We start from the raw sequence: 17,419 nt of genomic DNA on the forward strand, positions 1-17,419 counted from the left end.
CCTCATTAGAAGTGATTCAAATGTATTCTTTTTAATGGCTGAGTAATACTCCATTGTGTATATGTACCCCAGCTTTCTTATCCATTCATCTGCTGATGGACATCTAGTATATCAATTATATAGGTTCTTTCCAAGAACCATATCTTTTCATTTGTCAGATCATGTGCTATGCCCTTCAATATGATTTTCCTTTTTTGTTAAATTTATTCTTAGTATTTTATAACTGTGAACAGGTAATACATTAATAAGGTTCAAAATTCAATTTAAAATTATAAAAAATAGTTAATTTACCCTTCCATTGCTGTTTCCTCTCTACCCAATTATTCTCTCTTCCAGAGTTACTTTATGTATATGTGAGCAAATACATATACCTATTTATTTCAACTGTTAATGGAATACTTTTGTTGTTGTTTCTAGTTGATTATTGCTGGAATAGAAAAAAGCTATTGATTTTTGTACATTTATCTTTTATTCAGACACTTACCAAATTTCCACATTAATGCTAATAGGTTTTACTTAGAGCCTCTTAGATTTCCTAAACACACAGTCACATATCAGCAAAACAATTTATTATTTTCCAATACATATACCAATTATTCACTTTTATTGCCTAATTATTTTCAACTGAATTTTCAAATCAATGTTGACTCTTATTTCAGACTTTAATATTTACTATTGGTTTTTGATGAACAGTTTCTTTTTCTTTTACTTGGAGGTTTATCAAATCATACTTAAAGCTGTAAAATTCTGTCAAATGCTTTTTCAGTACATACTGATTAAATGTTTCTCATTTAAAAAATTTCATTCTGAAATAATTTTAGACTTATAGAAAAGCTGCAGAAACAATACAAAGAATTCCTGTATACCCTTCACTGATTTCCTCAGTGAGAATACTTGTGTTTAATCGCTCTGTATTTTTTTTTATGAGTGTAAGTGGCTCTGTGGTAAAGAATCTGGCCGCCCATGCAGGACACTCGGGTTTGATCCTTGGGTCAGGAAGATCCCCTGGTGAAGGGAGTGGCAACCCATTCTAGTATTCTTGCCTGGAAAATTCCATGGATGGAAGAGCCTGGCAGGGGGTCACAAAGAGCTGAACACGACTGAACGACTTAGCACACACACTTGTATACATACATATGTGTATGTATATAATTTAGTTTCTTGAAACATTTGCCAATTGTCTTTATCTTTAAATATTTCAATGTGTATTTTCTAAAAACAAGGATATCTTCTTAAGAAATATTATCAAAATAAGAAAATGTTAATCTACAGACATTTAAATAATATTCATGTTCTTGAGATTAATATATTAGTAATATTTCCTGATATAGAAGCTTGTATTACCTTATGTAATAATGTTAATAATGTTAAAATAAACCTTATGTAATCATGTTATAAAGTTCAACTTAATTTTATTTGGAATTTTTACACCTATAGTCATAGATGAGATTACACTATGGCATTCTTTTTTGGCAGTTTATCGGGTTTGAGTATTAATACTACACTGCACTTTAAAAACCAACTGAGCATCTTTTAATCTTTTCCAATGATCTGAAGCAGTTTATATAGTAATTAAAAATCACACTGATATATTTTTTGGGTTGGGTTATGGCTACAGTGTTATTAACTTTGTGATAATTCACTGAATTGCATAACTGTGATTTGTATACTTTTCCATATAAATTTTAAATAAAAAGTTTAAAGAGGAATCTTTTAAAAGGGTAAAATTGCAATCACTTTTCCAATTTCTTCTTTTGGTAATTAATTGGCTTATTCAAACTATACCTTGGGTCAGTATTTGCTAGGAAATGATCTATCTGCTCTGTTTTCAAAATTGTGGCCACAAGACTTACCTTAAAATTATTTAAAACTCTTCCATATATATGATTATGTCTGATGTTGTCCCCCTCCACTTTTCCCCTTTATCAGACTGAGAAAATCTATTTTATTGGTGTTTCCAAAAAGAATCATTTTCTACTTATCCTTTTTTTTTTTTTGCATTTCTACTTAACTTCAGGTTTTATCTTTTTTCCTATGGTTTAAATGTTTTTTTTTTTCTAAATTCCTAAAACAATCACTAAGCACCTTTGAATTTTTCCTTTTGAACAATGAAGGTATTTTACTTCCAAGTCCAGCCTCATGTATTTCTAGATACTCAGTAAGGTGTCTGGGGTCTTACTTTGCCCTATCCTCTCAAGTTCTGCTGCCTGGCCACAAGCACATGACAAATGTTCGCTCCACGAACATAGGATACTGTTGTGTCCTGGGCCTCACTGTGAAGATCCGTGCTTGCTGCAGGGCCTACCCATCCATCCAAACACCTGGAGCAGCCATCATGTGAAGGCTCTGTGCCAGCTTCTATGAACAGGACAGTCAGTAGAACTGGGTATCTGCCCTCGTGGATCTTACACTCTAATGACAAAGGCAAACACAGAACAAGTAATGCAACTGAGCTAAGTCCTGTCGAGGATGCTGTGAAAGTATAAGGCAGGCGTCCAACATCACCTACAAGGCCCAGCTGAGTCTCTAGAAGTGATACTCAAGCTTCTTAGAATCGGAGGTCTACTCTGTCCCTTATTCTCTTCTCAGAAAGGTAGTCATTGGGTTTTCCTGTATAAAAGCTATCTGGTTTTCAGTTGTATGTCTGCTGGTCCTGGCCACAGCTGACTGAACCAAGAGACGGACAGCTGGGCATAAGAACTTTACCCAACAGGAGTGCTCCACACGGGATGGTCACTGACTGACTTAATTAGAGCCTCTATGGGAGTCTGAACAGAAAACAGAGAGAGAAGAAAATGAGAATGAGAAAAGAAATATGAAAATGAGAGAAGAAACAGAAATAGCAGGAGAGGAAGAAGCAGAGAATGAATCGTAAAGTGCTAATAATAATGGCAAGCCCTGTGGTGTGGGGTTAGACTTGTAGGCATCAATATGGACTCATGGTTTTTAATAATATACAGATGGACAGATTAGTAATAAATTCAGCTGTGTGTGACACATGTGTTAACATATACACATATATTTATTTCCTAGCTTTGTGTGCTGAAAAGGCCTAGAAGCAATGATACTCCAGGAGCAATGAATATACCACCCTGGTTTCTAAGTACCATTCTCAAATAAGAGGCATCAGGAGTTGCTTAGAGAAATGGCTGAAGTCAGGGCTGGGACAAGAAAAGTGTAAGTAACCTTGGAACACCTTGTGGTGCCAGAAAATAAGGTAATACTAAAAAAACGATGGGGCAACATTGAAACAACACAGGAGCCAACTCAAGAGCTCCCAATGGCCAAATCTAGGCCATATGAGCAATGAAATAAATTCTATTAGTACTATTAGTAGGCTATAACCCATAGACTAAAACAAGTATTCATTAGTTTTTACTTATAGGTAAATTATTGAATAAATAAATGGGAGAAAAGAGACAGCTGTTCCTTACAGAAGAATACCAATTAATACATATAGATGGAATAAGAAAACAATGTCATCATTAGGCAAATATAATATTAATGTTTGTTAAAAGCAAGAGCCGGTTGGGAAGATCCCCTGGAGAAGGAAATGGCAACCCCCACCAGTATTCTTGCTTGGAGAATCCCAAGGACATAGGAGCCTGGCGGGCTACAGTCCATGGGGTCACAAAGAGTCGGACATGACTGAGTGACTAACGCGTTTACATTTACATGATGGATGCTAAAATCAACGGGCAAAATTCTATGGATAAATAAGACATCTGTACAGTTTCTATCTTTCCATGAGATTCTTATTCATTTCAAAGGGAAAATTAGTAATCTTACAGTGGAGAACTGGTATACACAACCTCAGCATGTATCACCTGCTCTGAGTTATAAGGATGGGCACAGCATCACTTGAGGGCTAGTCTTGCCCAAAATGGAGACCCTCAATCTAGCATGTGAAAACAGCAGACAAACTCAGATTAAGGGACACTCTACAAATTTAACTGACCTGGAGGTTTCAAAAGTGTCAAGATCATAAAATGCAAAGAAGGATGGAGGAACTGTCACAGGTTGAAGGAGATAAAGGAAACGCAACAAGACGTAACACAGGATCCTCGACTGGATTCTGGACCAGGAAAAGGACATCAGTGGGAAAAACGGCAAAATCTGAGTGCCTAGAGATTAGCTAGTAGTACCATATCATGTTAATTTCCTGGTTTTAATAATTATAATTTAATAATTTTTAACAGATGGTTGATGAAGGGTGCATGGAATTCTACTATTGTGTGGTAATTTCCTGTAAGTCTAAAATTATTTCAGAACAAGAAGTAAAACAACAACAACAAAAAAAACTGCTACTAATAAATAAACAAAGAGTGGCAGTCACTGAGGTACAAAGCGGCAGACAGCTCCTTGAGGGGCTGGATGGTGCCTGTTGCAGCATCTGCTGGAGCCCATGTTCCAGCTTCCGGCTGCCCCCCACCCGCCGTGTCATGATATTCCTCCACCACTCGGGGGACTGTGATTCCTGTCCCCATTTTCTGCTTCCTGGAAGAGACTTTCTGACACCAAAGGAGGGTTTCCAAAGTGGCCCTTCAGGGGAGGCTGATGGCATGGTCCTCAATGGTGGCTACTGCAGATGGTTCCCAAGGATGTACGTACCAAGCCTTGCTGTGCCCTGCTGATTAAGCTGAGGCCGAACACGCCTGGTGTATGGAAAAGCCTTGGGGGATGGTGTGCAGTCCTCTGCTTAGTGACTAGCATGCAGACTGCATGAGGGAGCTGTCTATCCCATGTTCACTTAGCTACGACCACGGTATAAACGGGGCTGAGGCAGACTCCATGGCCATCTGGGTACAGCCCGACCCAAGGATCCCTCCCCCTACAGTTCTCCACTGTCTATGTTGTTGGTCTCCTGCAAGAGAACCCGAAGAGTTAAGCTTGCTTGGTCATTTGGTGCTTCTGTCCAGGCCCCGTGTAGGGTAGGGTAGTACCCAGCCTTCTTCCTAAAGATGCCCAATGCTGGCCTAGTTCCAAGGCTGGAGAGACGTGGTCTGGTCTGACCCCTGAACGTGGGGCAGGGAGGAATAGTAGCTACGACACAGCAGTGGAAGGGGGAAGGGTTCCGAGAGTCCCTTCCCCTTGGAATTCTAGGGCATGGGAAAGAGGAAGCAATGGCTTAAATGCAGAAGCTCTGTGTCTGGGCCTCTGACTTCTCTGCTCCCTGTGGAGACATTCTGGGGACTCAGTAGCATGAGAGCCAGCAGAGGGTAGCAGGTCATAGCCTGGTCCCTGTCTTCTTCCAGCCAGATCTGTTCTCAGCTGCCATACTTCTGAGCTTCCAGAAAACATGATAAAGTTCCAGAGGCTCTGGGACATGAGGATCACGCTGAAGGACAGGGATGAGGGAACTCCCTCTTCTCCCTGCCATAAAGCAGACAGAGGAGCAGCTCCCCTCCCAGAGACCTAGGAGCACATGTGGGCCCCACAACGAAGGGGCTAGGGTGGGGCTGAGAAGGCATCTTCCAGGGGCTGTGAGGAGGTAACAGGCCTTAGGCTAGATGCAGAGGGGTGAGAAGCAGGAGGGGAAGGTAGGTCGGTCACCATGCCACAGCCAAGGGGGCTTTATTAGGTGTTGAGGGCACGTATGGGCAGGTAGGTAGACGCTAGAGGGTGTGGCACACCTTCTCAGGGTGGAGTGGTGCCTGGATGTCCAATTTGTGGGTCTTGCTGTCCTTATCGATGATCTCCAGCCGCAGCTTGGGGGGACGCCTCTCGGCCTGGGATGAGGACAGTTCAGGACTCCTGAGCAGCTGCTTGTCTGAGTCCTCCACAGTGATGCGCAGGGTGCAGCCCCCCGGCAGCAGGTCCTGCTCATAGGCAGCTGCCAGCTGGTTCACCACTCGGCGCTCCACCTGCAGGCGGTAGGGGAAGCTGTCGTCACTGCCAAAGCCCGGAGGCCCAGCTCTGTTACTTGCTGCCTGGGCAAGAACTTACTCAAAGCTTCAGTTTTTTCATCTGCAAAGGGCTAACAACATGAGCTTGCAGGACAGTACTAACAAGTCAGTAGTCAGTTTCTGAGGTTCCTAGCCCCAGTTCCCTGACGCTCGTAGAAGTTCAAATTCATTTCCCCTCTTGGACAGGGGTTTTACTTGATTATATTGTTTTTGGTTCTGAAGGGGCATCTGCTCTGGGTAAGGACAACCCCAGCCTGCCTGGGCAGGCTGGGAGCCCAGCGAATGGGTCTAGGAGCAACAGAGAGGGAGGTGTGGAGGTCCTCTCAGGACTCACCTCATGCTTGATGGAGCGGGCGCCATAGTGCACATTGTAGCCTTCGACCAACACGTCTGCCACCTCACGGTCCCAGAGCAGAGTGATGTTGTGCCTTTGCTTAGCCTGGGACAGGTCAGACAGCAGCATGTCTGCATGTGGCCCAGGGCTTTCTAGATGTTCCGCCCCCACCCATGGGCAGTCCCTGCTCTTACTCTTTTGGCCCAGAAATTCAACTCCTTGTTGACGAGCTGGATGAGCTCCGAGTGGCAGAAGGGGAGGAAGTAGACGATCTCATTGATTCGTCCCAGAAACTCATCTCTCCGGAAGTGAGCCTGCAGGGCCAGGTTAGGGATGTGAGCTTAGTGACCCAGAGTGGGTAACGGAATTAGTGGACCCTACTGGGGAAGATATGGATGGGAGGGCTTCCACATCTTCACGATGGCTAAGGTGATCCCCTCCAACTCGAGGCTCCAGCGGGAAGGACAAGGAACTCTTACTTTTAGGATGGGGCGAATCACGTTTTCCTTGAAGTTCTTTGAGATGGTGATCTTGTCACTGATCTGGACGTCCCCTGTGGAGACAGAAACATAAACTGCCTGCTCCCTATACCTGGGACCTTTGGGAGCTGTGCTGCACCTTGGCTCCATGACAAGAGCCTGCTCTTGCCCCTGACAGTCTGTATGATCCTGGTCAACATCTTGTGCCCTCTGGGCTTCGGCCTTCTCATCACCTGCACAATCAGAGGACTGGACTGCATACTTCCCAGGCCCTTCCAGTGCTCATGTGCAGTAGGAATTACATGAAGGAGCGGAGGGGAGAGGAGAAGAGTCAGGACTGAGACTTGAGTCCTGAGTTGTAAGAAGGGGGCTGGAGAGTTCAATCCTAGACAGAAGGCTGATAGAAGCAGTGTCCACCCTGACACACTCCCCTTTCCAGCACTTTCCAGGGCCCACCCATGCCCACCTCCAGGTTTCTGATCTGCCAGCCCCTTGCTGCACCAAAGTGTCCCTCCCTGTTAAGTGCACATCTCTTTAGTCCCCTGAGACCCTGGCCCTCCTCCTGGCCCCACACCTTGGGGTGGCTCTGTCCCTGCCTCTGTCTGGAGCCCTCCTGTTACCCGAGAGGCCTGGGGCTTTCTTGAGGAAGTAGGGGCACTGTTTGTTGGCCTCCCTCCACTATCTAGTTGGGTGCTTGGTATCTAGTCAGGGCCAGTGAGGGAGAGATGCCAGCCAGGACCTTCATCTGACCCTGGGACTCCGATTCCATCCTTCCCCTGGAGCAGCGTGGCAGCCGTGTCACTTGACTGTTTGCCAAGAAAACGTGGGCCACATGCCATACCAAGGTTCTCGGCAATCCGGTTACGGCTCATCTCCAAAGCTTCCTGCCTCAGCTGCAGCGCATGCTGTGCTATCTCGTCACTGGCCACGTTTGAGGTCATGATGAAGATGGCGTCCTTGCAGTCGATGGTCTTGCCTTTTCCATCTGTCAGCCGGCCCTGGGAAGGAATAGCAACTGCGTGGTCAGGGAGTGGTAAGGCCGGGCACCGCTTCCAGGAGGTCTCTCCAGAACCCTCTCCCCCTGGCAGTTAGCGCTCCCTCCTCTGGGGTGTCTGAGCACTGTTCTCACACCTTGGTTTCAGTGCTCACCTGCTGGGAGAGCCACCAGCTGAGACTGCATCTGCTGCCTGGCATCTCTCAGGGCACCCAGAAGCCAGTCTGACTGTATAAGCAGCCATCCAACACACTCTCCTGGAGGCCTGCTGTGGGTGGAGCTCTGTGTTGGGGCACTGGGGACTCACTGAGCCTGACAGCTCCAGTCTAGAGGAGTGAGGCCAGGAAACAAGCAGTTAGAATTCAGTGGGTTAGGCATTATGATAAAGGGAAGGCCAGGCTGCTATAGGAGGTCACAGCGTATTCTACAGGGCCACTGTGCAGACCAGATAAATGAACTGAAACAGGTATCATCTCTGCATCTTCAGAGCCATCCTCTGGCCTAAGATAAAAAATAATGTTCTTCCTTTAATCAACATGGGAAGTTGCCTTGGAATCTTTCGTTTTTTTCTAGAAGTGACACAGAAGAAAGCATCTTTACTAGACGCAAATGCACCAAGGAAAGAGAAAAGGGGCAACAATAAAGGGAAGAGACAGAAGAACTAGAAAAGTGTAGTTGTCCGGGGCCGTTCAGCTTAAGAGCGAGGAACTCCGCCCACTCAGCAAACCTCAAGGCTCTCATGGTACAACAGCACTTTGCAGTCATTTGTAAAGAAGCACAGGGGCTTTCCTAGTGGCTCAGTGGTAAAGAATCCGCCTGCCAACACAGGAGATGTGAGTTTGATCTGGGTTGGGAAGATTCCTTGGAAAGAAAATGGCAACCCACTCGAGTATTCTTGCCTGGGAAATCCCATGGACAGAGGAGCCTGGTGGGCCACAGTCCACAGGGTTGCCAAAGTGTTGGACATGACTTAGCAACTGAAGAACAACAATGACATATAAAAGCAATAATCAATGCCCTGCTGAGAGGAACTGGTGGAGTCTGCTGTGATGGGCACCCACAGCCACCCCCAGGGCCCTACTCGGTACCTCTGTGAGGGCAGGGGCTGGGTCTTGTTCTCACTGGGTCTTAGAACAGTGCCTGGCATAGAGCAGCCCTCAGCACTTGCTTGCAGACTGTTTGAATCCTCACCACCCCTACAAAGAAACTAAGGCTCCAAGAGCTTAGTTTGTACAAGGTCTCAGAGCTGGAACACAGTCCAGCTGAGACTCTACTGAACAGGCTCACCCCAGCACCCCTGTCTTTCACTGTACACCAGGCTCCTGGGGCCATACCAACAATGTGGGATAAAGGAGGCTTTGTGAAATTTTCTTTCCTAAATAAAAACTTCTCAGAGTTCTTCTAAATTCAGTTTGCATCCTTTGATCCTGACTGGAGAGAAGCTAAGCTACTGGGTCAGGTGTGGGGAGAGGTAGACCTTCTTAGGAATTCACTGGGGCTGCAGACAAAGCATAGCTCCTGCCAATTCTGAGAGCATGGCTCCAGGGAGAGGTCACTGACAGCCTGAGGGGCCCTGCCCCAGGCCAGTGATTCGGGGCCCTACCCCAGCCTCAGGCAACCATTCCTTCTTAAGTATGTTCCTTTCCCTGGCTGCGAGGGCCTCACTCAAGGTCAGCCCTTGCTTCTAAAGCAGATGCAAAGGCAGACTAGCCCTAGCTCTCAGAGGTAAAAAAAGAAAGGCATGTGCATTAACTGAGCACCTACTGTGTACTGGGCATGGTACCAAGTGCTTTTCTGCCTCACTTTACGCTGGCCCGTGGCACAGGCCTCTCAGGAAGTGTTAGCTCCAAGGGCGTCTATTCAAAGGAGACCTTGAGATCTAGTCGTGGTCATTCCCCCGTCCCAGCCTTGAGTGGGAAGAGGAGAAGGACGGGTACAAGCAGATGTCCCTGAGCTTGGCCATTAGCTCCCCACTTCACCCCCTGCCTACGAGTTACAACATGACAGATCCACTGAGGGCAGTTCTAGTTTTGGGGACCAGGTCTGCGTGTGCGTGGATGACCCCGCTGTGTTCACAGTGCTCGTCCCTGAGGACTGAGTGCACACACGGCTATACTGGCCAGAGCAATAACCCGCGGCCATTCCGTTCTGAGAGATCAAAGCTCTGCTCATAACGGGGCCTGGGGATGGGTCCCTGGCGGGCCAGGGGAGCAGGTGCAGTGCATGACTGGCTCAAGGGTGACTTTCAGTGTTTGTGCCTCCTCCTCAGAGTCCTTGGCAATAAAATGTGTCCCAAAGAGGGAGCTGTGGCTGACCCGCCTCCCAACTGGAGTGCACGCATGCGTGTGAGGTGTGAATGCTCACTGCAGGGTCACAGGGGCTGCTTCCCCACTGGCCCCCCATTTCTGTCCTCGAAGGGAGGCACAGAGAGTGGGCTTCCTGGGACTTGTGCCCTGTGCTGTAGGTCTGGGGTCAACTGGGAAGTGAGCTGCATTAGCTCTGCTTGGTGACAGCTTTGCTAGGGCTCCCACTTTTCTGGGCCTAAGCTTGGGGGATCTGGGATGGGTGGATCTGGGGTGGGGGGCGCGAGTCTCTATGCCCCTTAGTCCTACTGATCCTAGGGCAGCACTCACCACAGTGGCTGAACTGCTTTTTGCTGCCTGTCTCCCCCTCACTCCCGAGCACTGAGGCAGGGGCTGTGTCTGTTCTGCCTGTTTCCCCTCTGCCTGCCTGCACTAAACCACACTCTTCTAATTTGCCTCCTACTCTCTGGCAATTCCCTCTGGGTCTTTGCGGAGAGGTCGCAAGCCTCGTCTCTGCTTACCAGACTCTTACCAGGTGAGAGCGCTCGTCCATTCCTGTGGCTTGTGACTCTTTCTGTGCTGAAGCACTCCTGAGTCTATTCCAGCACAGACCTCTCTTGCACTCCAGACAAGCAACTTCCTGGACATCTCCATCTGGCTGTATCCCAGGTATTTCATTTTCAACACTTCTGAACCTTAGCTCCTCACCTTCCTCAATCTGTTGCTCACATCTCTGTGTTCCCTGCCTCTGATAGGGGCAGAACCCATGCGTCAGGCCAGAGACACTTCCACTGGTCACCCTTGTCACCTCCCTGTCTCCTCACTTGGGAGTTCTCTCCATCCAATGGCCCTGCTGTAGAGCACGTCTCCCCAGCCCTCACTAGGACTCTTCAACAGTCTCCTCGCTGGTCCCTCTTCTTCCTTCTAGTCCATTTACTCACTGCTGCCTACAGGAGCTTTATAAAAGGAAAATTCAATCATGCTTTTCCCTTGCCTCAAGTCTTTGAAAGCTTCTTACTCTCCAGCAAATAAATCCACGCTCCTTTGCCTGAGATTCTAATCTGCCCCTGTCTATCTCACCCATCTACCTCCACCATTCTGTTCTCACCTTCCCTCGCAGTCGGGCAATTACTGAAAGGCTGCAGTCCTCTGGATGAAGCAGGCTGCCTCACGCCTCTCTGTGCCTACACACAAGGTGTCTACTACCAACCCTAACATACTGAATTAAGTTAGTTGACGGGGTGTTTCCCCTGGTGCTGGGGGCTCTGAGAATGCCTGGAAAGACTAGGTACCTGGGAGTTATTATTTAAGCTGTGGCTTCTAGGAACTGGAGTGCCTGGGTTCAAACCCTCGATTTTCTCTTCCCAGCTGTGTGACCATGGATGAATCAGTTATCTCACTGTATCTCAGTTTCTACATTTGCCACACTGAGGTAGTAATAATGACTATCTTCATATGGTTATCGGGAAGATTAAAGGAGTTCATAAAACAGTGCCTTGCACATAAAGTACAAAAATGCCAACTTGATCGCATCCCTTTTCTACCTGATAGGGCAGGTTTGGGTCTGGTCCATAAGCTGTGTACCTGAATCCTATTAACAGTCTAGAATGGAGTTGGGGGAGTATCAGAGCACAGGTGTGGGAAACAGAATATGTGACCCTTGAAGGACTGGCCTTCATTCCTCAGTAGGAGTTCTCAGGATAGGGAGCAGATAAGAGCCTAGGAGGAGGGCAATAAAACTGGGGCAGCCAAGGATGCTGGGCTCGGAGGGGAAGCCAGTGAGTGGGCAGTTGTGGGGACACTTGGATCTGGCTCTGGCTGGCTTGGTACCTGGTGTGCTATTTGGTCCAGGGGTATCCATTCCTGTATCTCATCAGCGAACCTGTGAGATTTTGAGAAGCAAACCCCTTTCCATTTTCCCAGGGCTGGATGGGGCTGAGTGGAAAGGCGGGCTGGACTCGGTCTGCCCATGTGCTGGCTAACACAGCCTCTGCATGGGAGCAGAAGGAAGGCCTCACCTGGAACAGGTGGATGTCAGCCCCTCCCCTGACAGTAAGCCCTCCCTCCCCTGCTCAAGATAAGGAGAGGTACAGCGGGGAGACCTGGGCTCTGGGACCAGATGTATCTTGAGACCATTTATGGCTCCTCTGGCCTTGTGCTCTGTGGCCTTGTGCAAGTCATTTACAACCTCTTGAACTTGTTTCTACATCTGTTATAAAAGGTTACCTCCTTGCCTGGCTATTGTGATGATTAGCAATAAAGTCTGTAACATCTTTAGCACAAGCCTACTGCATAGACTGCTGAATAAAAGGAAGCTGTTCTCATCTAGAGCTCACTCGGTCAGTTGAGAGGGAGACTGTTCTCGTTTGTGATGAGCCGGGAGCTGTTCAGAAGAAGAACACTCCATAAGCCAGGGCACCACCATTCCATCATCACTGCAATGGTCACAGACAGCAGTAACATTACTAACATTTTAAAGAACTGGTGAAGATGATGCAAGGAAGGAGCAGGAGCCGTCTGAGTGAGATTCTTGGAGCTTACTGGATCCAGCCTCCCTGTTTTTCACATGAGGTTCCTAGAGATGGAGCTGAGCTGGAACTAAAAATTCAGGTCTCACTCTCTCCTGGCACTTCTGCCCCATTCTCTCTTTAAAAGGGACCTGGGCAGCCACAACATTTCAACTTTTGGGCCCTGCTTGTTTTTCCTGGAGTGCCCAGTCTGGGCCCTGGTCCAGAGAAGGGGTGAAGCCACATCTGCTAACTGAGAAGCAGGAACTTGATGAACGACTGACTCCGGATCCACAGGTCCTGCTGCTCATAGCCCCCTCATACCTACAGGTGTCCCCCAGCCAAACCCAGCCCCATGACTCACCTCATCAAACAGCTGCAGCATGATGGTGAGCACATCTGGGTGGGCTTTGTCTACCTCATCAAAGAGCACCACGGCGTTGGGGCACTGCTTCAGCTTCTTGGTCAGCTGGCCACCCTCCTCGTGGCCAATGTAGCCTGGTGGGGACCCGATGAACTTGGCTACCTGGCGGAAGGAGAGAATTAAGTTAGGCAGGCCTTTCCATCCTTTCAGTTTCCAATACGGGGCATGCACGGTAAGCTGGCTTTGTATACTGTTAAGACTGCCTGTTTCAACAAGGTGAGGTTATCTCTTGGGGTGGAAGGAATCTTGCTGTGATAGGAGAGCAGTTGGATCTCTTCTATGTTTATTCTTCAGAGCAAATCCTATGCAAAACAGATGGACCCCACTGTGTACATATGTCCCCAAAGGACAAATTCCAAGGCTGCTGTAATTATCTCAGGCTTGAATGACAAGTCACATCAAAATACCCAGGCAGAGTCATGTTGACAGGCTTTCCAAACCAGACTTCCCCAAGGACTCTCACTCACCTCATGCCGCTCCTGGAACTCAGACATGTCTAGCCTGATGAAACCCTGTGTGGAAACAAGCACGAGTCCATTTGAAGGTAGGAAGGCAGAGGGAAGGGCTAAGGAGGAGAGCATCTCAAATATCTTCTGGGCTTTCAAGCCACACCAAGCCAAGATCTTCTATCCCGTTCTCATGACAGTGTTTTCTGGCTCCTTGTCTCCTTTTCTGTCCACTCATCCCCTAAATGATTCCCTCACTCCCTACCTTAATAAATCCAAGTCACGTCCCTGCCCTTAAACTGGCCTGGAAAGTCTTTTTTTTCCAGGCTTCTACTCGGCCTGATCACCGCATCATCCACTTACCACACATTTCCTGAAGGCGTCCTGTGTGTGCTGAGCACTAGAGCTATGTATGTCTCTGTCCTCTAGGAGCACCGGAGTGGGACAGGCTGACATAGACAAAGTCAGCCACCACCAGCGTGGACCATGATGAGATGGAGGGGAGCGACAAACACCCAGACAGCTCCACGGTGTCCTCCACTCTGCAAGTCTACATAGGCACAAGTCCCTTTGCTTTAGTTTTCTTCTATTTTTCAGAGTATAGTTGATTTGCGAAGCTGTTAGTTTCAAGGGTACAGCAAAGTGACTCAGTTATACCCACACACAAAGACACACATATATTCTTTTTCAGATTCTTTTCCATTACAGGCTATTACAAGACATTGAATATGGTTCCCTGTGCTATACAGTAGGTCCTTATTGTTTATCTTTTTTATGCATAGTAGTGTGTATCTGTGGAGAAGGCAATGGCACCCCACTCCAGTACTCTTGCCTGGAAAATCCCATGGACGGAGGAGCCTGGTGGGTTACTGTCCATGGGGTCACGAAGAGTCGGACACGACTGAGTGGCTTCATTTTGACTTTTCACTTTCATGCATTTGAGAAGGAAATGGCAACCCACTCCAGTGTTCTTGCCTGGAGAATCCCAGGGACGGGGAAGCCTGATGGGCTGCCGTCTATGGGGTCGCACAGAGTTGGACACGACTGAAGCGACTTAGCAGCAACAGCAGCAGTGTATATCTGTTAATTAACTGTTAATTTATCTGCTCCCCATTTCCCCTTTGGTAACTACAAGTTTGTTTTCTGCCCGTGAGTCTATTTCTATTGTGTAAATAAGGTCATTTGTATCACTTTTTAAGCTGCACAGATAAATGATATCACATGATTTTTGTCTTTCTCTGACTTACTTTATATAGTTTGATAATTTCTAGGTCTATCCATGTTGCTGCAAATGGCAGTATTTCATTCTTTTTGATGGCTTAATAATATTCCAACCTCCCTCCCCATCCATTCCTCCATTGATGGACATTTAGGTTGCTACCATGTCCTGGCTATTGTAAATACTGCTGCTATGAACACTGGGGTACATGTATCTTTTTGAATTAGAATTTTCATCATCTTCAGATATATGCCCAAGAGTAGGACTGCTGGATTATATAACTCTAGCTTTTTTTTAAAAAAAGAATCACCATACTGTTTTCTAGAGCGGCTGCACCAATTTACATTCCCACCAACAATGAAGGAGGGTTCCCTTTTCTCTACACCCTAGTTTACTTTTCTTTTAAACTAATAAATCTGATTTATTTACATGTTTTCACGTCATTCAAGTGCTCTCCACAACACTGCTTGCAGCCCTTCTCTCTCCACGGTTGGGCCTAGGGGTGCTTTCCAAGGGAGGTGGCCTCCTGGGTGAGGCCCTACCATAATTAGGCCCAGGGAGAGAATACTGTCTAGAGTGGGATTTGCGAGTTAACACAAGCAGAATGCCTTCTCCTTTTTATGAAGAACTCAGGGACTTAGGGTGTTATAAGGGGATTCAGAGGTACCCTGTCTCTCCACCCAGATAAGGGTTCCCCAGAGACTCCTCAGGTTCCTCTCCTACTGGCACCCACTGACTACACTTCTCTTGAGAGCTGAGGAACAGCGGGTGCCAAGACCTGAGAGGGAGGTATTAATGGCTATATCTGAAATGCAGGCCATACTGCAGTTCAGCTGCTGGTCAGAAATTCAGTCTGTGAAGTATTCTAGTTTTCTCTGTCCTGTCACTCTGTATCTGAGGTATAGGGCGGCAGAAAGAGCCCTGGACTCGGCTTCCAACCCCAGTTCTCCACTGTCTGTGGCCTTGACCAGGCTGCCTCCCCTTTTAGAGGTGCTGTTTCTTCACCCTACGTCCTCTCCCTGTTTCACCAGAGGCCTGAGGACAGGCCCTAACCCAAGAGGTGGGAAAGACCCCGGAGAAATTCTTAAGGCCATGTGGGGTGATCACTGCTATCAAGGATGAAGCATTAGCCAGTAAGCATCTTCACAGGGCCCCAGGCAGCTTGGCCAAGAGAGACATAGGCTTCAGGGAGGGTAGGAAGAGAGACATGCGGAAGCTGGGAGTGCTGGAAGCAATGGGCTGGAAGCCATGAGATGGGCATCTGATAACAGCTGAGACTCACTGAGTGCTTACTATGTGTTTGGCAATGTTCTAAGCAAGCTAGAACCCACGTTCTAAAGGGCTTAGAACATGAGTAAGTCTAAGAGATAAGTACTATTACCATCCCCACCTTATAGATGAGAAGACTGTCACGGATTAAAGTAATTTGCCCAGGGTCTCAAACCGACAATCTGGCTCCAAGTCTGTGCTCTTAGCCTCTATACTCTGTTGTTTCATATGTCCCACTCCCTCAATCAGCTGGGCTTTTGGCATCTTCATCTTAAGGGTTCTGAGTTTTGTGCCCAGAACCAGTGTCAGTCAATGTCCTACGATAAGAGGGAGTATAGACTTCAGTGCTTACTTACTCTTATGTCAAGTTACTAAGTTCTTCTCCTGATTTGCTAAATAACTCTGAACAAATCTCAGGGCTTGATTTTCTTAGCGGGAATAATTTTGGTTTCACATGATCTTAGCTTAGGGTTATCTAGAAGTGAGGCAACAATAATAACAACAGTGAAAGTGAAAGTGAAGTTGCTCAGTCCTGTCGAACTCTTTGCAACCCCATGGACTGTAGCCTACCAGGCTCCTAAGTCCATGGGATTTTCCAGGCAAGAATACTGGAGTGGGTTGCCATTTCCTTCTCCAGGGGATCTTTCAGACCCAGGGATCGAACCCGGGTCGCCAGCATTGCAGTCAGATGCTTTACCGTCTGAGCTACCAAGGAAGCCAGTAATAATAATAGTATCCAACATGTACTGATTGCTTACTAATGTGCCAAGAATAGTGTACAGCATTTTACATCATTATCTCACTTAACCTTCATGATAATTCACTGAGATAGGTACCATTATTGCACCCATTTTACAGATGAGGAAACTGATGTAAACAGAGATCTCAGCCAACTCCACAGAGTAGTTTAGAGCTGAACTCAGATCCCTGCTCTTGATCCCTTCATCATACTATAACTGTGGTCTTTAGAGCTCCACCACCCTATCTCAGGATGAAATCACAGGATGCCGTTAAGGTTTTTTTCTCCATTAAGGTTTTTTTCTCAAGGATTATTAACTCTAATAATGGAAGTTAACGAAGCTGCTCAATTTGGGAAAAACAGTGGAGTTTAATAAGAGAAAAAAAAAAAAAAACTCATAGGAGGTCTGATAAAGAAATTATAAAAATGTGCAAACAGGGATTTCTCTGGCAGTCCAGTGGTTAAGACTTCATATATCCACTGCAGGGGGGCATGGGATCAATTCCTGGTTAGAGAACAAATATCCCATATGCTGTGTGGTGTTGCCGAAACAAGAAAAAAGTGCAAACAAGTCTTTGTGAGGTAGCCAAGTCTGGAGGTATCAGTGACTCTTTTCAAATGAGGAAACTAAGGTACAAGAAAGCCAGAGCTTGAATTCAAGTCACCGACTCCCAGGCCAGTGCTTGTTCACTGAGTGAGCCCTCCTTTACACTGGGGCCTGTAGATGACACTCCCCACACATCAGTCCTTGGATCCTGGCAACATCAGGTATCCTGGTTAGACAAGCTTACAGTTCAGA

At 46.9% G+C, this 17,419-nt stretch overlaps 1 protein-coding gene across 3 annotated transcripts in view; it reads right to left on the minus strand.

The window, feature by feature from the left end:
• Positions 1–5,545: 5,545 nt before the first annotated feature.
• CLPB (ClpB family mitochondrial disaggregase) overlaps positions 5,546–17,419 on the minus strand; it is a 142,279-nt gene continuing 130,405 nt past the window's right edge. For all 3 annotated transcript variants that reach the window (XM_070803845.1, XM_019975382.2, XM_070803846.1), the window contains 7 exons: positions 13,415–13,459; positions 12,888–13,049; positions 7,561–7,717; positions 6,720–6,793; positions 6,435–6,554; positions 6,241–6,345; positions 5,546–5,864 (listed from right to left, as the gene is read on the minus strand). In XM_070803845.1, the coding sequence (XP_070659946.1) occupies positions 5,616–5,864; positions 6,241–6,345; positions 6,435–6,554; positions 6,720–6,793; positions 7,561–7,717; positions 12,888–13,049; positions 13,415–13,459 (912 nt within the window). In that variant the 3' untranslated portion in view covers positions 5,546–5,615. The remainder of the gene's footprint in view (positions 5,865–6,240; positions 6,346–6,434; positions 6,555–6,719; positions 6,794–7,560; positions 7,718–12,887; positions 13,050–13,414; positions 13,460–17,419) is intronic.

Source organism: Bos indicus, chromosome 15, assembly GCF_029378745.1.
Source record: "Bos indicus isolate NIAB-ARS_2022 breed Sahiwal x Tharparkar chromosome 15, NIAB-ARS_B.indTharparkar_mat_pri_1.0, whole genome shotgun sequence".
Classification (NCBI taxonomy): domain Eukaryota; kingdom Metazoa; phylum Chordata; class Mammalia; order Artiodactyla; family Bovidae; genus Bos; species Bos indicus.